Below are 27606 nucleotides of genomic sequence, written 5' to 3' on the forward strand. Positions count from 1 at the left end.
CCAAGTGTAACAGCACTCTGAGGGCGTCCCTGGCTCTGTCTGGGTACTGCAGGATCTCTGCCAGGGCTTGGCCGACCAGCGACATGGGGCTGTTCAGCTTCACATCATTTCCAATCAACATGTAACCTGAAAGAAAATAGTCACTAGAATATCATATACTGCGAAAGATGGTCGACATGGCAGGTTCCAAATGAGAAGTGAAATCATCAGGATCACCCCCTGGTGGCTGAATCCTAACTTGTTAGCACACTTCATGGTATTTCATTAGATTTTGCAGATTCAGAGATTTTATCCATATTTATTGTTGTAGAAATCTATCACTTTATCTGCTACACATGTAGGCCTAATAAAAAAAAATTGGAATATACTGTTCCACGTTCTGTCCAAGCTTGCTGCTGTGCACCTCCTCTAATTTCATCCAACATTTAAGGAGAGTTCACCCTGACATGCACTTGACTTTAGCATCAGCCTTTGAGGCACAGATGACATGTACATCCAGCTTAGTTGTATGTTACAAGGATGTTTCCTCTCAATGCTCTGCCACCGAATATCTAAAAGATGCTAAGACTGAACACTCTGCTTTGGTCGATTTTATCTTTATCTTCTTACTTGATAGAAATAAAGTAAAAGGGAAACAATTTATATTGATTATATTCTTATTTTTAATCAACAATCATTATCAAAATGATCTGTATTCTAAATCTAGAGCCTGGAATAAATGAAAAGTTTTGTGCAGCTGAGCTGAAACAGCTGAGAGATTTTTGCCACAGTTGATCACTCTGCTGATTTCAAATCACAACTTTGATTTCCGATAACTCTTAGCTCAAATGTACTAAGATGATATCTGCCCAATGTCATAGTGATTTAATAGGGCTGGGGAATAAAACGATATGAATTATTGTTGCAATATAATATTTATGCATTATGCTGCAATATGAAAAAGGTTAAATAGATATTGATTTGCTAATGCATTAGCACATTAGTGAGGAGGTATAAGACCACATTATCGTGAAATATTTTGCTGTTTATCAAGTGTTTGCCACTCTCTGTTCATAAAGAAGAGTGTAAAACCACAACTAAAATCTATCTTTAAACCTAAAAGAAATAATAATGTGATATTTATAGTGACAGTTATCTTTATCGACTGAGATGAACATCATTACTTTGATATAATTTTTGGCCTTTTCCTCCAGCCCTTGTTTTAGCATTTTCAACTGGACTGACATTGGGATATTTCTTGAAGTACATCAGACTGTTCAAATAACTCCATCAAACAATATCATTTAGTGAATGTAAATCTCTTGTTTTTTCTCTTCCTGTAAAACACTTTCAACAGACTCGTTCTGATTAACAAGCGTCGGTGAAGGTGAGCATCCTGCTCGTCCTCATAACTTTTAAAATATCAACCAATATCCGCAACATATGATCTTAGTCGACACATATATGCAGAACCAAGGAGCTCTGACATCTGTTATCCAGTCTTTAATAGTCGCCACCGTGCTGCACAGTTATGTCACATACAGTCTCCCTCTCCTTCATATTCTGCTCTCATTTATTACAGCAGATCCTCCATTTCCATCTCCTCCTGTTCCCTGCAGCTTCCTCTCTGACACCAACCACCTGCATGTCGTCTCCCACCACATCCAAACCTCCTCTTTTCTTCTTGCCTGGCAGCTTGTCCTACTCTACCCAACTCTACCCATCTCTCCTCCACCCCTTCACAGTGTCCCCTCTCTTCCGTTGTCTCTGTTGTGACTAAATGGCCCAATACTGAAAGTGGTGAGCAAGCAATAAAAATGTATTGTGTACTCACACGCCTTAAGTAAATCTTTGTGGCTTGCTTTTGGCTGGTCTTGCTCCGGTTGCATAATGCAGAACATAGTGTCTTAGTTGTTTATAGCTGTGCTCAATTTAGAGACAATTGTTTTTGTCATATTTTATAAATATATTTTGTTATATATTTAATTCTGTGTATGTTTCTGGTATAAAACTATGACTTCTCCCATGTCCACACACACTGAACCTAAAACACTGGTGTCTACTTAATACTTGATTGTGGGATGTGACCCCTCACCAATATGTTATTGCCCCTTTGTGGTAAGACATACTGTACAAATACCTTCGTTATACCCATTCCTAATTTTGTCCATCAAAAATCGAGGCATCTTTTTCAATTCTGGCTTCAGATGGTGTCTTTCCATGTCACCATATCCAAACCATAAAACATAACTGGTCTCACTAGATCATGACGACATTCCCACTACACCTAACCTGATTTCATATCCAGTCATTTCATAGATACATGACATCAACAAAAAAAAAAAAAAGTTTCTATGGTTCCACTTACTAGTGTTTTCAACTGCATCTCCAATGTCTTATTCAGTGGATGGAGTTTGCTCAGAAGACTCATTCTTAGGTCACATGACAACTGAGCAAACTCCAATTGCAGATAAATACGGTGGGATATCAGTAAGTGTGTGTGTATGTCCATGGTTCTGCTCACCGGCCCAGTTGGAGGGGTGTGAGAAGTGCTTGCTGCTCTGCAGTGTCTTCATGGCCTCCGTCAGAGCAGCACTGGCTTTGGTGCCGTTGAGAAGTGCTGTATAGAAGGTGTGTGTGAACAGTTTGGAGGCAGCTATCGGCACAGGCCACAAGGAGACACACACACACTGGACCCCCGCAGCTAAGAAGGCCCGGGTCAGACCCACCACCCCGTCAGCTGTCACCCTGCTGCTCGACTCCGGGTACAACCTGAGGTGACAAGGAAACAGAACGAAGGTGAGCTCTGGCATCAACAGGTTATGTGTTAAATGTTGAATCTGTGGCAGGTTTTTACCTCAGAACCACCAGTTTGACGGTTAAGCACAGGCCCAGTATATCAGCAGCAGTGAGGAGGAAGTCTTGAAGTGATGGACTGTCACACACACTCTCCATATCACACACACTGTCCTCGTCCTCGCTCGCTTCATCTGCCGCCCTGAGTCCCTCTGGGCTGCTGTGCTTCTTTGAAAACGAACCCTTGACCTCTGCATCCTGATCCACAGGCTCGCCTGAGGTCAAGCCCCCACATAGTGATTTCTCCTTGGGTCGGCTTCCTGTGCCCTCTCCCCCAGCATGCTCTTGGCTGGGGGAGAGGACCACTGCGGCGAGCTTCCAAGATATATGAGTGGCAAAGTGAACGCACTCTGCCTGACTCAGGGCTGTGAGCACACGCTCCTTTGTGGCATTCGCTCCGGTCAGTGGATGACATCCAAGCTGTTCCCCCAACCAAAGAGCTTCATCTTGGGCTGAAGGTAGTGGCCCCCACAACCAGCGGTCCATCACGCTGGGGGGCAGGCGAGGAGCTCCAACCACTGCAGCCACTGAACCTCCATCTGTGCAAAGTGAGGGTCCACCTCTGCGATGGTGAGGCTGTGGGTAGAACAAAGACTCCAATCAGATTTGTTTTCATGTTTATTGAGATTTTTCATAGTTTAAGGAGTTAAACAAAAAAATACAATGTATGACAAGATATAAGAGAAGATTTGAAGAATAATTAATTCATTTAGCGAAACAAAAACAAAAAAATCCCTCTTTTTATATAAATTATCAAAAACTTAGAGGGACAACAGCAATAATTGGGATACAGTTTTTCAAATACATATCATTTACTTACCTTTATTGTGGCTCCCAAGCTGGCCAAAGAAGGTACAGAAATGAGACTGAACCTCTCATACAGGTACTCATTGGAGGAGCTGCCTTTGAGCAAGGCAAAAGGGATCAGGTACAATTCTCCCTCCAACACTAGTATGAGCTGTCTGTGTCTGCCCACAGGTCCACTACTGTGCATCAGGCCCTAGAGACAAGAAAAATATGACTTTAAAAAAAGTATAAAAACATGCTGGTGGGCTGTATATTGAAATATAAATCATTGCTCCTGACACATGCATGCTATACATACGCCTTCCATGGGTGCTATGAGTAAGTCATAAAGGGCTCGCAGAGGAGGTTTGCTGATGCTACTCAGTCGACAATGAGGAGAGGACGAGCTGTCTTTCACTGGAGACACTGTGGCACTGTATAGGCTGGTCATGCTGTGACAGCTTCTGTTGAAGGCATAAACACACATGTGAGAAATACACAAACATAAACTAGACTGGTGCAAAAAGTTACGAGTTTAGGGCATTTTCACACCTAACTTAGGACTTTCTGACGACTCAGTTTAGTCCGGCCCAAAATAACAGGTGTGAAAAGTGCTACAGACCATAGACAGACCAAAAGAAGTGGTCTTGTTCTGGATCAAAGTGAACCAGGGTTTAGTTTGTTTGCAGTGAGAAAATACTGAGTTGCCCCTCAGGGCATTTTTTATGTTTGAAGATGGTGCCATTCGGTAGACGCAGCCAAAGTCGGTGATGATGACATGACGTACACATGTCATATAAAAGTATTTAGTGGGCTCCCTGAATTACAATGTGAAACCAAAATACACCAAATTAACTTTTTCTAAAGACATGAACCTCGGTTTGGATCATGGTCCAGACTTTCAGGTGTGAAAATGCCCTGACATGGTTATAATTCATATATTTTCTGCACCAAATCACATTACAATCTATCCAATAGTTCAAATCAAAACCACACATGTCAACTTAAGGCCAGAGGAAATATACATGTTGAGATATTTAACTGGATAATTAAAACATTTGATCTGCTCCTGGTTGTAGAGGGATAGTAAGAGGATCACCACAGTCAGTAAACTGCATCCTCTGGGGACCAGAAATGTTTGTGCTAAATGTCCTGGAAAAACAACAGATCATTTTCAGATATTTCAGTGTATTTCAGTCTGATCCGAATGACACTGCCACAAGTGGAAGGATAAATGTCCCCCAACTTTTGGACTATGTATAAAAGATGTTGACATTGGAGAAAAGTCTATGCTACATGGGAAGCCAGTTAAGCTTATGCAGGATAAGGGGACGCTACTGATCATGCTGAAAATGTTTTAATACAGATTTGTTAGTCTTCTTTTATTTATTTATCTATTCATGTTTCTATTTTGTGTGTGTGTGTGTGTGTGTGTGTGTGTGTGCATACTGTATTTACCTGTATGAATTTGTTATTGGTGGGAAATCCATTTTGATTAGATACATTGGACAGTAACATGTTATTGGGGAGAGGGTTCTATTGGAGCTAAACGGGGGACATGCATTTTCTCTGTTCAACTGTATTAATGTTTTTTTGTATTCTGTACGACTTGAAATACCAATAAAAAACAAATGGCACTACCATCTCTGGAGCCATGCAACTAGCATCATCAATCCAACCTCAATCAAAAACCTAAACCAAAATCAAACCTGTTGAAGAGGTTGTTTCTGGACACCATGCGGAGGTAGCCCGTGGGGTCGGTGGCCGAGGTGTTCAGCTCCTCAAACTGCTGCTCTAACAGATCCCCGGCTTCACTCTCTGTCTCACTGCTGGAGCAAACTCTGTGAAGCAGACGGCGATGCAGGCAAACAGCATTATTACAGAATTACTGAAACATAATCAGAACACTTAGCTAAAAGACAAAGAAAGTCAATTAATAAAACTGTCCTGCAGTAAATCCTCCCTTCAGGAAGCGTACTAGGAATTACTGTATGTTCCAACATGAAGCTACGTCATCCTACACATTTAACTTTTAAGCTCGGCCCCTGTGGCCACTAGTAAGATTCAAAGAGGTTAATGTTAAATTATAAAAATGAAATAGAGGAACAAAAATAGAGGAGCATTAAAGGCCAACTACATATAATAAGATTAGCCACCATTCTGGTTATACCAGACAAACTAAGTCTATAGCAACAAATAAAACCTTATTTGTATTAAATGAAGCCAGGGTAGGTTTTTTTGTCCATGTATACTTCATGCTTACTTCACATGTTAAATGAGCCCACTTAAAACATCAACGATTCTGGAAACATTTAAATTTGATGGTATAATAGGATGCAGAAAAGCAGGTACAAGCAAGGTAATGATATTGCTTATGAGGCAGTAAGTAATTTTAATATTGCAGTTTATTGCCAGCCTAGTGCTTACTGTGTGACATCTCAACAAGAGAATAATCAATCTTTTACAGAAAGAAAAAAAAGGCAACAGACTCCTTTGTGCTGGGCCGATGGCTCGCAGAATTTGCCATTAGCAAACGCCATTACTTTTTATGGAATCCCTTGGCTGCACATTTCACACACTCAGGGAGATTTGATCTGTTAAAATAGCAGTTTCTGCTGCCTGGATCCATGACAGAGGGTTGTAAAAGTGTACTGGTGGGTTGGAAAGCATTTCAGGGCGGCATATGGACAAATACACACAATGCTGTGGATGGGCAGGATTCATGATATCATCATGTATAAATGGAGGGAGGCTCCAGGCTCGCCGCAGCTTTGACACACACACAGAGAGAGAGAGAGAGAGAGACAGACAGAGAGAAACACACACGGACAAACACGCAGACAGTCACACACACGACAGACACAGTGAATCGCTGGTGGCTGCAGTAACTTGGCTGCAGTGGTTTTCACAGAAAGTTGAGACGCAGTTTGTGTGGGGGAACATTTGCTGACACAACACATGGTAGTGATTTACAAGCTCGTCATGTTGCACCAACCAAGGCCTGAAGTTGTGGGCAGGATAATTGCGGGTAAGGAAATATGGCAGGAGAAAGCAGGAGAGAAGGAAGACAGATGACAAAGGGAATGCGGCTCCTCTATCTTGCTTTATTCCCTTTCACTCCCTCCCCTTAATCACTGAAGATGTACAACAATGAGCCATAAGACGTAGACTCTGCAGTTACTCTGATTATAGTCTATGAGGCTTTACTGACGCTAACGTGCTGATGTTTAGGAGGCATAATGTTTACCATGTTCACCACTTCAACAAAGTAGTTAGCATTTCATTTAAAATAGGCTTCACTACACCATGACCTACTGGTGATACGAGAGGAAAAGTCTACAGGAGAGTGGGGACACGGGGCCAAAAAGTGCTGGTAAAAAGATTCTCTTCTGTCACTGACTGTATTTACATGCACATTAGTATGCCGGTTATTATTTGGGTTTGACTTATGCCATTTTTTTCTTTAAGTAAACAACATATTCCGATTATAGTGATACTGGTGCATGTATATATTTGGGATAGTGGTGCATGTATCTTATCCCGGTTTCTAACCACTGCCATCCATTCGGTGTCACTGGGCTCCATCATGACACAATCCCACCAGTCAGGGCTGTGTATCTTCATATGCGCCCTGGTCCTTTGTGGTGGCAGTGACAGCTCTTGTCTTCCATTGCTGGCAATATGGCGGATAAGCCAAATCCATAACGTGATGTTGGTATGCAATGAAGCTAAGCTCGCTATAAGCAAAAGCTGCATGTGTGCATGAAAAACACAACCACTGTCCTTTGGCAGATTTGACTGTATTACTGCAGAAATAGCATTACCTGCTGTAATGGCTGTCCACCCCCAGAGCCTCTCTGGCATTGTAGATGTGCTGGTCTAGAGACAGAGGACTTGCACCTGCTCCTCCTCCTCCTCCTCCCTGCGGGCTCCCACCGCCGTCCTGGAGCTCAGACGCCTCCGCTCCGGGCTCTCCAAGATACACCTCATTGAACTTCACGATACCTGTTATAGCATTCAGGAATAAAATATGCGTGTGTGTGAATGTAGAAAGGGTGTATTGAGCACAAAAGGTGTTTTTTTTTTCTTCTACAAATTGGAGCAAGGATTCATTTTAGAGGTGGTAGTGAAGTGTGAAAGTATAACAAGCATAAAAGTATTGAGCCAGAGTATCTTTTGGAATCCCAGATGCTGTAGTGTGCTTTTTACAACCCCCCAATACAGATGTGTTGGATGGAATAAACAATTGATGGGCTCGCAGTATAAAGTTGGCCATAGATAAAGGTCATGCGGTCACAAATCCAAAAGTTAATTCACTTAAATGTCCTCAAATGTCATGACAATTAGAATATGAGAGTCAAAAATCAAAGAGTTAATCCATTGAGGAGTATAAGTAAATGTCATGGCAATCACCCTATTAGATTTTGGCCCAGTTCCAGTGTCCACTCCTGCGGAGTCACAGAGGGTTGCAGGGGCTCAGGAGGTCTTTAGAGTTCTTTTTTGGCCTTTTTTAAACCTTTGTGAAAAAGTGCAGCCAGGTGGGTGCGTATTTCACAAATATAGCCCTTTTCGGTGCCGTCACTTGAACACCAAGCACACAAAGCATTCGTGAAAGACAGGAACACCAGCCTATCAATCATTTCATTGAGTCCAAATAAAATGATTGGTCGTGTTTACTACAGTTCTGCAAGGGCCACAGTCTTTTTTCTGTACAGCAACTTGGTACTAAGTTACAAAGATCTCGGAAACTATGAGTGGGGCGTGGTCTTTCAGGAGCAGCTGAGCGTGGCGACACAGACCACTGACCTGATAAACACACTCTGGCCTATGGGAGCCTGGGAAGGATACACCATGCACTGCAAAACTAGGCACAAGCTGTCATGTACCTACGGGAAGGTAAGCGTCTGAGCCCCTGAGGTGTGACTAGCAGCTTTATTAATTGATGGCTATCAGGAGCTGAAGAGGATTTCAACAACTAAGAAAAAAATTAAACCTCAACGTGTGTGGTGTGCTTTGAATGTGTGTGTGTACCTGTTCCTGGAGATATCAGCCAGCTGTACAGAAAGCCTCCAGCCAGAGAATAGTAGAGCACCATTGCCCTCTGACTGTTAACGGTCTCCAGGATGTGCTCTACAGTAACTGGGATATAAGGGTCGCTGCTCGCTGCTTGCTGACTTCCTTTCTGGCGTTCGACCAGGAGATCAGCAAAGGCACGTGTACGCCCTCGCTCTGCAATGGCCAGTGCCTCATCGTGCCGGCCTGGGTGGAAACACAGAAGAAGATAAAACAGGAATCCAGAGTCGGTTAGGAAGGAAGCAGGAGATCTGGGAGAGTGGAAGGTAAGGTAGAGTAAACAAGTGCATCCAGACATCTTTGCAAACAGGCACACTGGAAGTGTGTGAAAATAAGAGGATAGCTGAGAGGACCTTACAAACAACACAAGGCACAGTGCTTCACACTGCACAGTTATGACACAAGGGGAGAGGGCAGCGGTTTTACCTAGGCTGACGAGGACTCGCTGGAGAGCCTGGTACGAGCTGGTTTGCAGATCGAACAGCGAGAGCTTGTAATCCGTGCTGTGCTGTGTCTCATGACGAATCATCTCAAATAAGACTGATGCTCTGTATAACTAAAAGACACAGCAAACAAACATACATCACACTCGCTGCATAACTGAATGTGGATTTAAAAACACAGTTTTAAAGAAGGAGGAGCTGATTTCAGTTGCCAGTCATCATGTCAAACCTGAATGAGCGAGCTGTTACAATACTGACCACTAGGTGGCACTACGAATGCACAACAATGTGAACAGTCAGGAGGACAGCTGGGTGAGTGCTCTGCCTCATTTCTCTGTCATTGGTGACTATGACCAAACAAAGATGGTGATTACATGTTGATTTTTAAAGCCTAGGATCTGGATCACAGGATCACAACCACAGTGTGTTCTGTCCCTCGGCTGTGAAACAGCAGCATTTTTTATTTCTTTTCTTTGTTGTACATTGTGTGACTTAGTTGAACTGCTTACACTGCGTGACTTATGTATAAGGGAAAAAAAAGTAATTACAAATGCAGGACAACATGGAGAGCTAGGAGAGTAAACAATAATAAGCGATATGATATATTAAATTTAATTAATTAATTAAATTAAAATAAAATCTTGGAACAATGACATAGGTAACTAAACAAATGCAAAGATAATGAGTGATGAAAGACTATTATGAAACAGTTCAGTCCAGTTTTTCAGTTCAGTTCAGTAAAAATACACATTTCTGCACAGAAACACCTGTAAGGAATGAAACTAGAATGGCTCAGTAGAGTGTAAAGCTCTGCCAAGGCCCAATATTCCCCTTAAATTCAATCAAGATTCCATGAATTATATTCCCTGGGAAAACAGTAAAAAAGGCAAAAACTGTTCTATTTCACAATGTTAAAGAAAGTGATCCAGATCCACGCCAAAATGTAATGGGTTCTCTCCTGACCCATACTACATCCTTTCATCCAAGTTTCAGGGTTATCTGTTCAGTAGTTTCTGCATAATCTTGCTCACAAACAAACCAACAAACAAACCAACAAACAGTTGGACAGGGTTGAAAACATAACCTCCTTCGTGGATAAAGTTGATCTTCGTTAAGTGAATTCATTTTAATTAATTTTGTGCTTAATGGTTGACAGATATAAATCATACATTTTTTTAGTCTTGATGACCACTCAGCACAGTTTTGCCATTCACCTATTCACACACACATTCATACAGTGCATCTCTGTGCAGCACTTTCTCTAGCACACTGCAGACACAGCCGTCAGGGGCAATTATGGGTTCAGTGTCTTGCCAAAGGACATTTTAGGATGCAGAATGGGGAAGACTGGGATCAAACCCTTGACCTTTTGATAAGTGGACGACATGCCTCCTGAGCCGCAGCCTGCGGATCACTCTGAGCAGATTGCAACTTCTGAAGGATGTAACTCTAATATGTAATTCAGAGCAACCTCCTCTGATGGCTGATGATTACAGAGTAGCTGGAAACACCATTTGAGACAGGACTCAGACAATGAGACGTGGTGCCGTCTCAGTGAGGGACTGTAAAACAAAGTTCTCGTCATGGATGAGAAGTGAGGCAGCTGTTCCCATATCTAGAAATGGCAAAACACCCCTACAGCAATAAATCTCTGATTTACATTAGAGTTGTACAGTAAGTTGGGAAGCAAACACAAGTTAAGATATGCAGCTGCGAGTCTGAGAGTTTTTCACACAAACAAACACACACCTGGTGCTGTGCCTCTTCCAGGTTTCCGCTGGCCCACAGGGACAGACCCAGACGGTGGCGTATCTTAGCTTCGTCTTCTCTGCGACCTAACTGCTCTGCCAGACGCAGACCTGAGGGGAAGAAGAGGAGAGACAAAGCAGAGCTGATGAGATGCTTGTTCCAAGAGGCCGATCTGAAAATCACCTCTTTGAAAGTCTTAGCACTCTGACGCTCAGCTGTTGCTGCACAGAATCGACCTCGCAGTGAGCCGAGGGCGCCCGAATTCGCCATTATTTTCCTGTTATTGTTACTTTTATCTCCCTTCTCCTCAGTCTTATTATTCTGCAGATTCAAATTCAAAGTTCCTGTGTTCTCTCCGCTATTCAGTTCGTCTCTGATATGTTTTATCTCCCCGCTATGAAAGAGCAGACAGTCATGGCAGGTTGCATTTAGTTCTCATTAGGCTCTGAGAATGAGCAGAATCTCATCAATCATCAAGTTTTGGTTCACACTTCTCTTCCTGCCTGTCTGCGTCTGGCCCTGTGATGTTTGCTGTCTGTGCTTCCTTCTACTGTTTGCGGAGGTTAATTGGAGACACGCTTCAGCTCTGTCCTCGCCTCAACTCTGAGCCAATTCCTCACTGCCTGTTAATGATCAATTAAAATCGATGAGTTAAATGACAAACAGTGGCTGTGTCTCAAGGGGTTCACAAATGAAGCCCACCGCTCATTTGAAATATCCATTACAATTAAATTCCAGTTGGATTAATCTGAAACTATTAGAGCATGCACATTAAAGTGTGCTTTTTCATCCATTAGGAAAGAGATTCAAATGGGATTATTTTCAACAAGTATGCAGTTTTACAACTGAGGAGTGATGAGAGACACGTGTGTGTTTCAAAGAGTAGTCTAGTTAGAGAAGAAGTGAAATCAAACAGGATTATTGACAACAAGCTGACTGAAAGAAACCATGCTCCAGGGTAAACAACCGAGCAGTGATCTTCTATTAGCCTGTGTCAGACTCATGAATACCTTTCATGCTTCTTCTGGGTTTTAGAAATGCAACTCACACTGTTCTCGGGCTTAAACAACTCTGACTTTAAATGAGATGCCCACATGTAGATCAAAGTCTGCGCTAAGAACCAGCGCCTCCCTAAATAGAGTCTGTATGACTACAGGGGGAAGGTGAAACTGTGACTAACTTTTTAGACTTGAGAGTTTGCTGATACATGTCAAAAGTTGGCACCTCATAATCAAGGAAGAAGTGGACGAGGCCAGCGGGATGTGAATGAGGGGAGTCAGGCATTACGGATAGTTGTGTAATTATGTGAGCATGATTAGGGTGTAAATTAATCACACAAACATTTCATTGATTAATGGAGACAAAAACTGGCAGATGAATTAATAATGAAAATCACCTGTCTGTAATCATCCAGCTCCATCTTTGCAATAGATGATGTAGCGGTAAAGAGCAATATGACACAAAGCTACTGGTTCCAAAACGTTAGCCCACAACATGAAAAAGTTATGTGTCCTTTGCTGATAACTTGTGGTTCTTACATTGACTTTTTTTATTCTCTGCGAAGCTCAACAGTCTGTAGTGTGGGGAAGAGGAGCAGTTTCAGCTTGCCCATCATAGCCTCTGAAGGACAGTGATTCAAAGTACACCGCACTGCATTTGTTTGTTTTTGAGGCATTTCATGTTTAGGCATTGCTTTTTGTTAGTTAAAAGTAGAGACAAGAAAAAAGAGGGGAGACACGTGTAACATCATTCAGCAGAGTCAAGATTCGACTTGATCCAGTAACACTGCACATATTTAAAGGTTCTTATATCAATATTTGCATATTGTACAATGCATTTAGTGTATGTGAAAGATGTTGTTTGTGACTTCTTTCAGCTCTGTTTTTGTTTTCCAGTTCACCCCTGTCATCAGTGTTGCTTTCAGCCACAGGAGGTAGCCATTTTAGAGTAAAAGGCCTGATTAACCCACTGTCTAGTATTTAGTATTTTAAGAACCAGAAATGTCCTCAACAGGTGGTGGAGACCAAAAACAGAGTTGAAAGTGAATGTTTGATTTCTATTCATAAGGTGGGCACCAAAACAACTGATAATACATTACACGAGGACTTGCAGAACAATTATTTCATGATCACAGAAAACATGTGGCAACGCTGCTCACATTTGTAACTGCAACAACCGCTTGTCACACCTGAGGGGTTAGGATTCTTACCTTCCTGCAGGTACATCACAGCCTGTGAATAGTTTTGCAGTGCATGGTGTATCCTTCCTAGGCTCCCATAGGCCAGAGTTTTAGCTATCAGGTCATTGGTCTGTGCTGCCACACTCAGGTGCTGCTCCTGAAAGACCACGGCCCGCTCGTAGTTCCCCAGAGCTTCGTAGGTCTGTCCCAAGTTGCCGTAGGCTCGACCCTGGCTCCCCACACATGTCGTCTGCTCTGCTATATCCAACGCCCTTTGGTGCCACTAAAGCAGAAGAGTTTGAATACTTTAAGGGAGAAAACCAATACTACAGTCAAGTCTGTATGTTATATAAGAAGCTGTTAAAAATCTGCAAGTTTAATCTGTGCAAAAACCGTGCAAACATGAGAAGCTGCAGTTTTATAGGAGTAGGAGAATGTGACTATTTCTTGGTAGAGGGCACTGATTTCCCAGAGTCACTGCAGGTTAAATAGAGCAAGAATAGCTACAGTACCCCCCCCCCCCTTCCAATCATTATGCTCAACTAAACTAATCAAGTGGTGGCTAACAGTGTGCAGACATGAAGTTGCTGTCACCATTTCACAAAATGTCAAGCTGTTAATTTAAATGACGGATAGGAAACACTGCGTCATGATGTGTAATGAATTTGTACAAACCTGTAGCGCTGTCTCGTTGTCTGCCATCAGCTGATAAACGCCTCCAAGAGCATCGCTTGCCTCTGCTTCCAGGGATTTATCCTGACAGTCAGAGTAGGATTTACTGTGCATAGTATTCTTTTTATGAAGATAATTTTACATTCAACAGGCCAAATGGAGAAGCGGATAACTGAAACTAGAACCTCTTTCAGGTAAATCCTTACCCCTGCTGTGCGTGCAATGCTAAGCTGGTGCTCCAGGCAGGAGAGGGCCTGCTCATAGTTGCCCAGCTGGCTGTGTAAGGTGCCCAGCTCCCCATAAGCCTGAGCCTTACCCCCTCCTTCCCCGCCCAGCTCATGGGCTACCACCAGCCGCTTCTCAAAACACACCAGTCCCTGCTGGAGACTACCAATAGACCTGAGGAGAAAGAGGTGAGACAAAAAAGATGATCATGCAATCATTTGGCATTTGGATTGTTCTTGCAAGCACATGTATTCTCAGAGAAAGTCAATCGATTTATAAAAGCAAGTGAGAAAGCTTACTGGTTAATAATAACAGGGCTTTTGTTTTTGCTGTGTAAAACCACCTGTATCCTTGAAGAGTAAAACAGTAAAAGAAGAAACATCTACGATAGCTGCATTTAAGGAGATAAATGAGTGACCCCGCTCTCCTCATTACCATATACTAAAAGGAAAGCATAGAACATAAATATGCCAAAACAAGGCATAAATATTAACACAAACGTAAACAGAAAATCTGAGCGCTTGCATGGTGCAGTAACAGCAAGAAAAGAGCTTCGACAGACTAAATGAAAAAAACACATATTACCCATTTATTCACATGAGACGAAAATAAATCAAAGTCATGTCTTTCATCGTGCTTGGTGTATCTGTGATATATTGTATAATGTGGTGCAGTTGACAACGCCACCACCAGACCCTGAAGGCTCAGTCACAGAAGAAATGCTCAACGTGCCAAAGACCAATCTTGGAGCCCATCAGCAATTGTCCAATTAGCCTCTTGTGGCTTCCGGTGTGGACAGCAGTGTCTTTGGCTCGCCCTACACTGCTGATAGTCGGACTAGATTATTTTATCATGCAAGTAAACGTTTCTCCACACGAAACTCAAACAGCGTTACTTTTGTGATTTTACATTTAAGCTAAGCTTTATTAACAGCTATTTGCATATTAACGCAGCTATATTAAAAAGAACATAGCCGATGCATTGGGGTCAATGTGTTCCAACCATTTTGCTCTGCCCCTTGCTTACAGATTATTTACAGATTGCAGAATCTGTTTATAGAGATGATGTTTTCAGTAGTTGTTCAGATGCTGGCTGTAAATTGTCTTCAATTAACAGCCACTGGATTCAAACTGGACAAACAAGCTCTTGTGAAAGCACAAATTGAACCATCTTTGTGTTGCAGTTTTGACACGTACTTGCTGGATCCAATTTCATTGGAACAGAGAGAAATGGGTGGTGCAGATCTTCTTATTTGACTCTCGACAAGAAAAAGAATAAGCGTATCTTTTTCCTACCTGTATGCATTGCCAAGTCCTCTGTAGGCTTTCTCCTGATCCTTGACGTGGTTCAGACTCTGAGCCACAGTCAGGTACTTCTCGTAGTACTGAATAGCCTCCTCATAGTCTCCCAGAGCATCATAGCAGTCTGCCAGATTCCCATAGGCCCTACCTCTGTCCATCATGCTCTCAGTTCCACTCAGCTGCTGCAGCATGGCCAGCTGCTGCTCGAAATAGCCAATCGATTCCTCAAACACTCCCATGTTCATTTTGGTGATGCCCATGTTCCCATGGACCTGGGCCTCCAGACGGGCATCCCTGAGACCCTGAGCCAAACCCAGCTGGGTCTCATAACACTGGAATGTTGTAGCGTAGTCTCCCAGGGCCATGTGCACCGCTGCCAGGTGGCCGAGGGCCCTGCACTCCCCCTGCTGATCACCTATATCCTTCCGGACTGTCAGTTCCTGGCTATGGAAGGACAAGGCTGCATCCAGCTGCCGGAGCAGCCTGATGTGAAAGGAGATAAAGACAAGTATGAGAAACAGGAACAAGGAAATAGGGGAAATCACACCATTCAAATGATTTGTGTTTTACCTGTGAACTGATCCAAGTGCTGAGTAGGCATCAGCCTCCATCTTCTGGTCACTGACTCTCTGAGCCAGGGTTAACTGCTGCTGGTAGAACCTCACAGCTCCTGGAAGATCACCCCGACACACACATATATCGCCGAGGTTCCCAAACGCCCTGAAAACCGCCTGCTGACAAATACAACCAAACGGACACAGATTAACAACCACTTCTTGTACCAAGTGTATGTTTTTACAGTTTCTCATACAGCAAACAAAAAGTAGGTGACCTGTGTGTTATCCAGGGCTTGTGCTAGAGAAAGCAGGTATCTCTGACACTCCTCTGCTTTGTTGTACTCCCCCAGTGCTTTGTGGGCCAGGCCGAGGTTACAGTAGGCTTTAGCCTGGGCTAATTTGTCCTGGAGGTCTTTAGCCAAGGCCAGGTCCTGCTCGTAATACCTAAGATACAGAGCATAGTCAGAACACAATCATTTGCACTTCATGCCATTGTGATGCGCTTTCATTTAAACATGAGGTAAACATTTTATTAAACAGAAGATGAATTTAGGGGCAAAACCACTTCCTTATGCTCAGTTCAGTAAATGTATGTATTGTGTCATTAACCTCTTAAAGTTTTTTTTTACAGTTTTTCCTTTTTCTAGATTAAATAACTCTGAGGTTCAAAAATATATTTTTTTAACTGATAGTTACACAAAACATTAAGACATTGGCAAATATTTAAACCATTGAATGTAATTATTCTAGATGCATTTTCACGTTATACACATTTCCCAATGATCACAAAATCACTGGACATGTTTGGTCTCTTCACTACATTTAAAAATAAAGATCTATAGGTCTGAACAGGATTTGGCTGCACACTATGAACTTGTTAGTGCTGGTGATCAGTGAGGCTTAAACCAGTAAGTTTGTGTATGAGATGTAATTTGTCTCTGACCTGACAGCGTCTCTGTACTGCCCCAGGCAATAGTGAGCATAGCCGAGGTTGTGGCAGACTTTGCCTTCTCCCTCCAGATCCTGTAAGCCTGGGGCCAGAGCCAGGTACTGCTGGTAGTAAGGCAAGGCCTGAGCATATTCACCTCTCCAGCTGTGGAAGTTTCCCAGGTTTGCTGGAAAAAGAAGAAAAAAGACTTAATGTGCACATTCCATATTTAAATCAAGCATTAATGATTTGCTTCCTTCTTCAATGAATCTCCTGCTTGTCTTGCTTGCCTAGTGCTCTTGCTTCGCTTTGAGTGTCTTGAAGTTCTCGCGCTATGGTCAGGTGGTGAAGGTAGTGCTGGAGAGCCCGGTCGTGAGCGCCCAATGCCTGGTATGCAACCGCTAGGTTACCATGTGTGGAGGCCTGCGAAGGACGATCATTCACCTGAAACACAAAGACCTTTTACAAATCTGTTTTTCCTGAGTATCTAAATGTCACCAGTGAGGAGTGAGGGTATTCACCTCCAGTGACATCTGTAGTTCCTGTCGGTGGTAGCGGACAGCCTGGTCGTAGATGCCGAGTGCATGGTAGGCATTGCCCATGTTACCGTAAGCCCTCCCCTGGGCAGCATAATCACCCAGCTCCTGGGCGAAGGACAGGTGGGCTTTGTGGAGCTTCAATGCTGTTTCATATTCCCCCTTCATCTGGTGTATGATGCCTGAGATGAAAGTGGAGAGCAGGTTTTTCTATAAGTAACATAGAAGAGCAAGATGCTGATTACTAACATGAAGATATTTCTATATAAGTTTTTTTTTTTTTTATTGCAGTTTTTAATGATGAGTCAATGTCAAATCTAAAGTAATCTGAGACATGACCAATGAAGTCTCAAGTCCAATGCAAGTCCATGTCATTTCTGGTGTCTTTCGGGACACATCCCATAAAGGGTCCAGTCGCTTGAGTCAAATCTAATCTGTTGTCGAGTAATCAGAGCCAAGTTAAGTCAGTCAATTAGTTAACAGAGCACTGTTAAATCCTAAGTGATTCCAGAGAAGTCAAAGTCGATCTTATGACCATCAGCAGAGAAGGTTTAATCTGATGGCCTGTTAAAAATGGAGTCTCCTCTCATTTGACATACTCAAGTCAGATTTCGAATCTTTCTAAAAATCCTATTCATGTCAAGACACAAGTCAAATCAAGTCTCTAGTCTGCTAAAATAAGAGTAATCAAATAGAAAGTCCATCAGAAGAGAGTATTCAGTCTGTCAGCAGAGCAGGTTCATTGTTGTGAAACTCCTTCAAGTCTTAAGTGGTTTGCAGTAGTTTCAGGTATGGTGTATACAAAGGTCATTATTAAGTGTCCTTTGTATATTCATGATGACAAACAAGGGAAATAGCAGAAGAAAACAGCATCCTGTATGCTCCTGTCTCCTGCTGATCTACCAAGTCAAGGTAATAATTCATTAAGTTACCTCATGAAGTACTGGCTATTGGATGTGAAAGGAAAAATGAGACACAGAATATTTCTTTCCTTGTTATTTTGAGCTTTGTGTAGTGAAGTCAGAAGTTTAAAGTCATTTGTGATCGAGTCAGATCGAGTCTTAGGTCTGTCAGCAGAGCAGCTATAGAGTCCACTGAGGTGATATGCATTCAAGTAATTTGAGACAAGTCAACTTGAGGGAAATCAAGTCTTAACCAGTTCAAATCTCAGTCAAGTCTTTATGGATTCAAGTCTTAAATCCTCTTCGTGCGACTTGAGTGTGACTTGTGTCCAAGGCTCAAGTCTGCTGCTCTGCTGGATAGTTTTTCCGATTTGGTTAGGAGTGTAATGAACATGATTGAACATGATTCAAAGAGACATAGGTATGCAACACGCTAAGAAAATGTATCCAGATATGTGTGTGCGCATGTGAATGTAGATGCATAAACAGTTTTCAAAACCCAGAAAAAAGTGCAGAGCAATGAATTATTTAAAAGCTACAGCGGGAAAAATCCAACAAATCTGACGACATCTGCCTCTAAAACTTGGCTCCCAGTGGCCTTACCAATGCTCTTCCCTACAGTCAACTATTCATGTTTTCAGACACCACAGTCGACCAATGTTGAAAGAGAGAATACTAGCTGAGGAAGAAACTTGGAAGGCAGAGGAGAAAGAGTAACGTTATAGTGTATATTGTGTTTCTGTTCTATTCTACTTCCTTTATATCTGAGCAAAAATATTAAAGTTTTTGTCCACTACATTTATTTGGCAGTGACAGAAGATTCAAAATACAGGATTCAAGTTGAATTGGAATCGGTCTTGGTGAGTTCACACAAACATAAATCATTTTCAGTATGAAATACACAGCCGGATGCACTCACAACAATACAGAAATCTCCTGTTCATGGGGGGTTGTTTTCTACTAATTCAGTACAAGAAATCTGCTGAAATGATTCAGATCCGGACCAAAGTCCATACACTCATACAAGTCAATCATGCCTGATTTTCTTTCATCAAGATCCATGAATTATCCTCTGAAGAATCAACTACAAGGTTGAAAAACGCTCTATCTCACAATTTAAAAGAAAAACTCCTGGATCTCCACTCTGATCTAGTTTCGTACTAAATTTCAATGAACTGGAAGGGTGAAAACGTAACTTCCTTGGCGGAGGTCTCAAGTTGAATAGACCCCACATCTTCCTTTTATTTATCAAATGTGATTCTTTGAATACTTGGAATAAAAATCAGGATCCTGTGAATTTAAATATGGCTTGATAACGGAACTAACTGTTGGGCCTTGGTGGAAGCATACGCCTTACTATGTGATATTAGGTCCCGAGCAGCAACAGCTGAAACCTGCAGCTGGATCAAATTTCATCTATCTTATAGAATTGTGCCCTTTTCAATATTCCAGAGAGGGAACCTCTATTATTCTTTTCTTTTTTCTTTTTAGATTTGGAGAAAAGTTAACAAAAATGACTTTGCGAGACTGAGAATCTCTTGCACTGTTAAAAATAATCATATCATCTCTATAAAGCAAAGTAAGCAAGTAAGTCACAATATGCGTCACCCTTACCAGCTACAGTGTTAAAAACTGTGCTTAAAGGTAAATGAACAAGTAATGATGATCCAATGGTAAATCATATATTATATATGTTGAAAGGTCCCCCTCCACATGAGATGATGCTGATAATTTTATGAGAATTTCAATTTCAACTTTTATTTGTCACCTACAAGTGAACACAGGGTCAACAGTACTATGAAAGGTGTTGGACTAGAGGAAACTGGTCAGCTCAGCAGTGCAATAATTTAAATTTAAATAAAAGCAAGGTAGAAAGAGCTTAATATAAAAATAGTCAAACACCATACAATACTTAAATGATATACATTCACAGCTGCATTGTGACATTCATTGCAAATGTGTTAACAACCTAACTGTATGGAGTAAGCGAGTGTGATAAAAAAATAAAGTGCAAACAGGCAGGTAACCAGATGTGCAGAGGGTTGTTAGTCATCAGTTCAGTTAGAGCGAGTTCGTTTAGAAACCTGATGGCCTGGTGGTAGAAACTGTTCTTAAGAATTTGTACACAGTGATATGGTTACTTTACTTTGGGAGCTTGGATGATACCACAGGAGCAGTATGGAGGCATCTCTGTTTTTTTCTGTTTGAAGAATTGGTCACCAGTTACTTTAATTGTATTGGTTTGGGCTGCAACGCTGTTTACCCCTGAAACTCTTAAAGGGTTTTGTGGACACCCACCCCTCCATCAGCATAGTGTTGAGTAGATAATGAGTGCATTATAATTTGTCAGTTAACTATCCCTTTAAGTAAAAGAATTAAATACTCAAAACACAGCAAAAAAACCCACAAATGTGGTGTGTCTGGAGCTATGGTTTGGAGGCCAGTTTGACTGTAACCTTCATGTTCCCTCTTACAGATACTGTGTTTACACACACACGCTAACAACCTCATTATGCCCAGACTGAGAAAAAACTGTGATTATCGCAGGGTCTCATGTAAACACCTTAACTGTGTTATCACAGCCAAATAAACGTTCAAATCAGAGCAAACATAATGAGATTGGATTACACGTCTACCTTAACCACTGTTGCATACACTCTTTTCACTCTGATTTCTTCTCAGTGTGTTTTGAATAAGGAAGATCCATGAGGTGGGGGAGTGCAGTGATCCAGCAAAAACAGTTTCTAGCTGCTCCAATAAAATGCTGCACTGTAATACAGTATTTCCTCTATTTGGGGACCATACATCAAATAAGGTCTCTGTGTCTTTGTCTTTGTGGTAAAGATACAGAGGACAGATGAGAGAGGGGTTTCAAGAGGGGGGAGATGAGGTGGGGGTGCGTCGAGACACCAGATGGACGAGGTTACATGTTGCTCGCATGTCAAACTGCGTGTGGAGAGAGAGAGAGATTCACTGAGACTTAGCGGTGAGTCCATGCCAAATGTCCATCTCTGTTGGCGACTACTTTGAATACAACTGGTGACATTCAACACTTCTTTTTGTCTTGTTGTCTTCAGACCTCATGTAAAGAACAACATCTCATCTGTGTATGTGTTACAGTTTGCTGCCTTGGCCGCAAAAACAGCCACATCCTCAATTTAACCTGGATTCTGCCTTTTTATCACACACAACTACAATTTTACAATTTATTGGCAACTTTCAGCAAAACATTTGATTTTATAATTTCGGTTTATTTGTTTGACATACAGTACATTATTATGATGAGGCCAGTTATCTAGTGACTGTTAAATTGAAAATACTTGAGTTATATTTTTTAGTTGCGTCAATATAACTGTATAAGTGTTATATAGTGGCCTCACTGTTCAGTCAGGAAAAAACTAATCAAACTAATAATTTTTATAGAATTTAGTGACTTTAGATTGAATAAGAGTTCAGTCAGGAACACTTTGTCATGATTTACCCATTTATTCCAATGAAGGTTCCATTCTTTGGTTGTTCCCTGGATTAGCCAAGCAGCACGCTAAGATAGAACAGAGAACATGTGCAGAACCCCCTGGTGGGCGTAGCAGGCAAGGTACGCTTGTTTAAGATGAATATCGTTTACCACGACCGTGTTTGGACAGGGCGCTGAAAGGTGGAGGCTGGGGTGGGGGAGCATGAGTGGCAGTGTAGCTGAGCAGGGATCAGTGAGGATGAGGTTGCATTTAAAGGGACCACTTTGCTGAGAGAATGGGTTTTGATTGGTGGGTGACTGACGAGCACCCATAATCAGTAGCTGACAGCTTCTGACAGCTGAGCACATGACTCTGTGTCCTGCATGGACTAACGCGATGCTTCATATTGTATAAAGTTATAGAATATTGATAAAGACATATGTTTTACAAAAGTCAATTGATTTGTGAAATTATCTGATCTGGTTTTCACAGCCATGCCTATTATGTGAGTTGTTTGGGATGGTTGATGAGCCCTTACATGTATGTCCAAGTCGACACTTTTATTTTGAAAGTTTTATGTCGATTCACTCATTTATTATCATCAATATTTATTTTTTGTTGGAGTTCACGGTACGTTTTGTAACTGAGGACACCCTGGTAAATTAAATGCTACATCTCAATGGCTCCTCTAATTAATTTTTTTTTTACATAAATATATTGAAATGTGCATGTGAACAAGTTAGAAGAAGGAAGATAGAAATCGTACTTGCGTGATGATTTTGCATACAAAACTGAAACTGAAGAACCGACTGAGTTCTTCACAGTAAAGTTTCAAATGTAAGCATGAACACATGTATTTGTATGATGTACTGTAAAACAAAAAACGCAGACTGAACAAAAGAATAATAAATCGAGATAAACAAAAGCAATTCATTAAAATTAAGTTCAGAACTGAATCTTTAATTAACCTATTACTGTACATGAACGGCAAAATAATTAATTTCAATTCATTAACGCTTGGTGTAGCTGTCAAAAACCTCAAAGAATAATGATATGCATATTTTATTCAGTTTGTCTTTATTTTTGTCAGAATTGTGTGTTTGAATGACTTGACGCACAAGAACATTCTCACTGTACCATAATGTATATTTTATCAATATAATGTGTGAGACAGGCGTTTTGTTCTGATGCAGTTTATATATTTTGCTTCAGACACTGATTAGGTAAACAGCAAGAGTGTAGTGGCATAAAATACTAAAACATGAGTAGATGCCGACTCACAGAGGGCCGGTCTCCAACAATATGTAAGAGTCAGGGTTACAGAAGGTGGAGGAGGAGGTGGTTGATAAGGAAATGTAGACCTTGTTCATCTGGGTCTCGCAATAAGAGGATTACAGAGAAGCCTGCAGAGTTGGCTGGAATGGCTTCACCCCTCCTCCTAAACTCTGTTAACACAGGTGTGAGCATGTGTACGCACACACACACACACGCACGCACGCACACACACACACACACACACACACACACACACACACACAGAATCTCCCTTAAGGCAAATCCACCACTCCTCCGAGGCGTAAGGGAGCAGCTATCTGTGGATGTGGTGCAAGACAGTGGGATTCCCTGACATGGAGGGGACACCGTATGAGCAGAGCAGAGCTGTGAGGATTAGAGGTGTGGAAAATTAGCTGAAATCTGATGACAGGGTTTTCAGCTGAAACAGCAGAGAGGGATTAGTGGAGGAGAGTGGTGATCTCCACTCTCCTTGCTCAACAGGGGGCTGGAAAATGCTCCGTCAACTGAATCGTGTGTCTCAAACATATAGCTCTGAGTTGGCCCGTTGGTCAAATCTTAACCTACATGTATCAATATGTCGACTTTATAACAATGTTGTGGAGGAAGACTAAACCACAGATGATGAAATGACTCTGTGGTTTGCATTAGCTCGATGGAGCGTTAAAGCTCCTTTCAGCTCGTTCTTCTGGATTCACCTCATACGGACCAGGGGTTTCACCAAAGGTAGTGAGCACTGCAAACACAAGCTCAACACCTCAGTCAGAGGAGAACATGGGTGAAACAGTGGGAAAGTGGTTACGACGCATACCAAATAACTTGTAAGGTCCTCGGGTCAATTTTTTCGTTTCCTTTCTGCTTCTATTCTATCAGCATTCCAATAAAGGCAAATGCAAAAATAAAAAATAATGAAATTATGAAAAATAAAACAAGTAAAGTGGGTGTTATTACCAAGGAGGTTATGTTTTTGTTTGTCAGTTAGCAGAATTACACAAAACCTGCTGCATGGATACCACATGGTGGAAGTATGTTGTATGGGTCAGGGAAGAACTGATTAAACTTTGGTGCTGATGCGAGTCAGGGGTGGATTTGGGGAATTTTATTTTACTTTCTCTAACATTGTGAGATGAGGCATTTTTCAACTTGTTTATTGATTTCTTAAAGAATAATTCATGGATCTTGATGAAAAAAATATATGTCTGTCTAAGGGGATGATATCTTCGATCTAAATAAAAATTCAGATTTTGTGAATTTCATTCCATGAGGGGACTGTTGATATGTGCATTCTGAGTGCCTCTCTATATAAGCAATGTATATCCTGATGTTTGAAAGTCACATGGATAGATGGAGCAGCATCTGAAACACAGATGACTGAGCTGTGTGAGGATCAATGCCTGAAATGTCCACAGACATGAAATCAAATCCCTGATCTGCCTTTTAATGAACGTTAGGTTAGATGAGTTGCTCTGAGTAAAAAAGGACTGTGAAAAACAAGAAGTCCCTGAGACATAAGTAGTTAAGTGCGAGGTAAGAAAAATACCTATGAAGCTATCATTATATCATACAGAAAGCTGGTGTGAGGAGAGAGATAATTAGGATTTAAATGATAGAATAAAAAATCACTGGAGTTTCACTGGGCAACACTAGACAACATTCTCCATGAGATATTTCTGGACCTGCAGAGCTGATCTGTGCTGTGAAAGCTTTTTAATTATATGTGAAGTTTGCTACAGTCTGAGTGGAGGAAACAATGGTGCATATGAGAGGAGGAGAGGAGACAAGGAAACAAGGAAAGAGAGGGGAGGAGGACAGGAGAGGGAAAAAAAAGGAGAGGAGGAGAAGTGGAAGAGGATTAAACAAGTGAGGAGAGAGGAAAGGACATTTTAGGAGAGTAGAGGTAAATGGAGGAGGAGGAATGAAAGAGGAGAGGAGAGGACGAAAGAATAGAGGGAAAAAAGAAAAGAGAGAGGAGGGGACATGTTTGAAAAGTAAAGAGATGAAAAGTGGAAAGGGAGAAGAAAAAGGAGGGAAAGGAAAGGAAGAGCCGAGGATACAAGAGAGGATTAAGCGAGGAAGGGATCGAGGGGGGAGGAGAGGTAAAGGTGACAAGTAAAGATGAGAGAAATGTGCAGATGAAATAAAAGGAGGAGAAAAGAGATAAGAAAGGAGAGAAGGAAAAAATAGAGGACAGGGGAAATAGTTGTCAAGTCAGCATTCAGAGAAACGTAATCATCCATTAATGATGATGTGAATCATTGATCTGAACCACAGACTGTGGCTCGTCTGTCAGGAGAGTCAGCAACTTCAGCAGCAGCCTATTAGTCACACATCAGACGCTGTGTGAGTTTGGCCTTTTCTCGTTTCTGACAGAAAGTTCTACGACTTTTTGGTGACTGAACACAGGACAAGTGTATTTCAGAAGGGCTCTTTAGTGACATACACGGAGAGGGACGTAGAGACAGAGCAAGCTAAGGCTGCCGTGCGTCCTCCACCGGCGAGCTCATGCCACAGACAGACTGAGGCGGGGCACATGTTGCAGGTGTAATGCAGTACACTCACACACACATGCACGCACAAAGAGCGGCGAGGTGTCCACTCGGTGGTGGAGTCAGGTTCACTGGCTCTCACATATCCCTGTGGCCGCAGAAACCAAAACCGGCAGCAGCATTAATAAAACATGAGCGTTGATTGGCCAGTGAAGCACTGTGTCAGTCATGTGATACAGGGCTTCAAACGGCAGATGAGGGGACGGGAGACCATCACACGAGCTGTACACTCCTGCTCCCAAGTTTTGGTTAATGAGAAGTCGTCAGTGGCCAGGCCCAGGACAACAACACAGTCAGTCTATTGAGCTGCCAATGGCGACAGTGACAGAGAGGGTCAGTGTCAACTCTTGTGATGTTAAAGGCTGCAGCACGTCAACCATGCTGGTTTCCAACATGTTCGGGTTACGGACTGAGCGTGTGATCACTCACATGCGACAGAAATTCACAATAAAATACAGATCAGCACTAACTTCTATATTAGCAAGTGTTATTCTCGTGGAGAACCAATTCCTTCATTTATAAACATTTAGAATCTAACACAAATCATCCGTGTGATGACTTAAGTTATTGTGCCACCCATGATAATCTAACTACGCCTCACTGGCCCTGCATCATATTTAATTTCCAAGTGTGGTTACATTTTTAAGACCATTTTAAATAACACTTTGAACTAGAATGGCATTCCTGTATACATCCGCCAAGGCCCAACTGTCTCCTTATAAAAGCACAATTTGCTAGATTTAGATTTTCAACAAATTGAACACACTTTTTTTATTTTAAATCCATGAAAACATAACCTCCTTGGCAGAGTTAATTATGTCCAAAGTATTGAAGTATGATTGATTCCGTGGCCTGAAATAATTTATATTACATTATATTTTTTCAGCAATGTCCAGAATCTGGACCTGAACAAGTGAGCGTAAAAAGCTTTTGCAAAACTGGAACCTTTAATGTTGCATGACAATGATCACTAACGCAGCAGCAGGTTGATCGAAACTCTACAAGAAGTTTTAATAATTTCTAAGGCCTTTTTTTTTTTTTTTGGAAGCTAATTACTTTTTAAGACTTGAAGATTGACATTGACAGAGGATCTCACACCTTTTGATAAATAATGTTGTAGCCTTTGCCCAGATTTAATGGGTATAGGCTATCTTGCATGTATCTTTGACTGATTTTCAGTTCCAGTCCCTTGTCAATAGAATCGAAGAGACTACAACAGAATAGGCTGTTCCATCAATCCATCCATTCATCCATCCACCCATCCACCCACCCGTCCACTTTCTTACACTTAACCAAGTCATCTTGAGGTGGCAGCAGGCTGACAGGGTGTTCCATCCCCCTCCCCAGCAACACTTTCCAGCTCTTCCTGGGGGATCCCTAGACGTTCCAAGGCCAGATTGAATATAAATATAATCCCTCAAGTGAGTTCTTGGTCAATCCAGAGGTTTCCTCCCGGGTGGGCATGCCCAGAAACCCTCCAATGGAGGGCTTCCAGGAGGAATCCTGATTAGATGCCTGAACCGCATCAACTGGCCCCTTTTGATGCAGAGGGTCAGTGGTTCTCTAGATGTCCTTTCTCTAGGTCTAAGCCAAGCCATCCTATGGAGAAAACTTATATCTGCAGTCTCATTTATTCGGTCACTGCCCAAGGTTCCTGACCATAGGAGAGGGTTGGAACGAAGATCGACTGGTAAATCAAAAGCTTTTCCTTTCACCTCAGCCCCTTTTTCACCACAACAGTCCGGCTGACTCCAAGCTGATTCACTAGCCCATCTCCCACTCCATCTTCCCCTCACTCATGAACAAGCCCCCTATATACTTAAACTTGTTCACTAAGGGCAGCAACTCAGCTCCAACCCAGAGAACACAATCCACCTCTTTCCAGCAAAGAACCATGACCTCAGACTTGGAGGTGCTGACTATCAACCTGGTTGTTTTACACTTGGCTGCAAACCACCCCAGTGCACACTGGGCCACGGTCTGATGAAGCCAAAAGAACCACATCATCTGCAGAAAGCAGCGGAGCAATCCCGATCTTACCCAACCAAAAACCCTCATCGCCACGGCTGTGCCTTCAAATCCTGTCCATAAATATCACAAACAGGATCATGACAGGGGGCAACCGT

General features: G+C 42.0%; 1 protein-coding gene across 1 annotated transcript in view; it reads right to left on the reverse strand.

Moving 5' to 3' along the window:
- The window catches only part of ttc28 (tetratricopeptide repeat domain 28), a 126656-nt gene that overhangs the window by 6796 nt on the left and 92254 nt on the right, over positions 1–27606 (reverse strand). Inside the window, exons 9-27 of the mRNA XM_020082539.2 lie at positions 17270–17466; positions 17039–17192; positions 16764–16935; positions 16096–16264; positions 15834–15994; positions 15258–15746; positions 13944–14136; positions 13741–13821; positions 13096–13348; positions 10887–10996; positions 9121–9250; positions 8653–8880; positions 7446–7626; positions 5331–5462; positions 3941–4085; positions 3656–3835; positions 2837–3411; positions 2504–2751; positions 2–126 (exon numbers count right to left, since the gene is read on the reverse strand). Coding sequence (XP_019938098.2) covers positions 2–126; positions 2504–2751; positions 2837–3411; positions 3656–3835; positions 3941–4085; positions 5331–5462; positions 7446–7626; positions 8653–8880; positions 9121–9250; positions 10887–10996; positions 13096–13348; positions 13741–13821; positions 13944–14136; positions 15258–15746; positions 15834–15994; positions 16096–16264; positions 16764–16935; positions 17039–17192; positions 17270–17466 — 3923 coding nt within the window. The remainder of the gene's footprint in view (position 1; positions 127–2503; positions 2752–2836; positions 3412–3655; positions 3836–3940; positions 4086–5330; positions 5463–7445; positions 7627–8652; positions 8881–9120; positions 9251–10886; positions 10997–13095; positions 13349–13740; positions 13822–13943; positions 14137–15257; positions 15747–15833; positions 15995–16095; positions 16265–16763; positions 16936–17038; positions 17193–17269; positions 17467–27606) is intronic.

The sequence above is a fragment of the Paralichthys olivaceus genome, chromosome 18 (assembly GCF_024713975.1).
Source record: "Paralichthys olivaceus isolate ysfri-2021 chromosome 18, ASM2471397v2, whole genome shotgun sequence".
Classification (NCBI taxonomy): Eukaryota; Metazoa; Chordata; class Actinopteri; order Pleuronectiformes; family Paralichthyidae; genus Paralichthys; species Paralichthys olivaceus.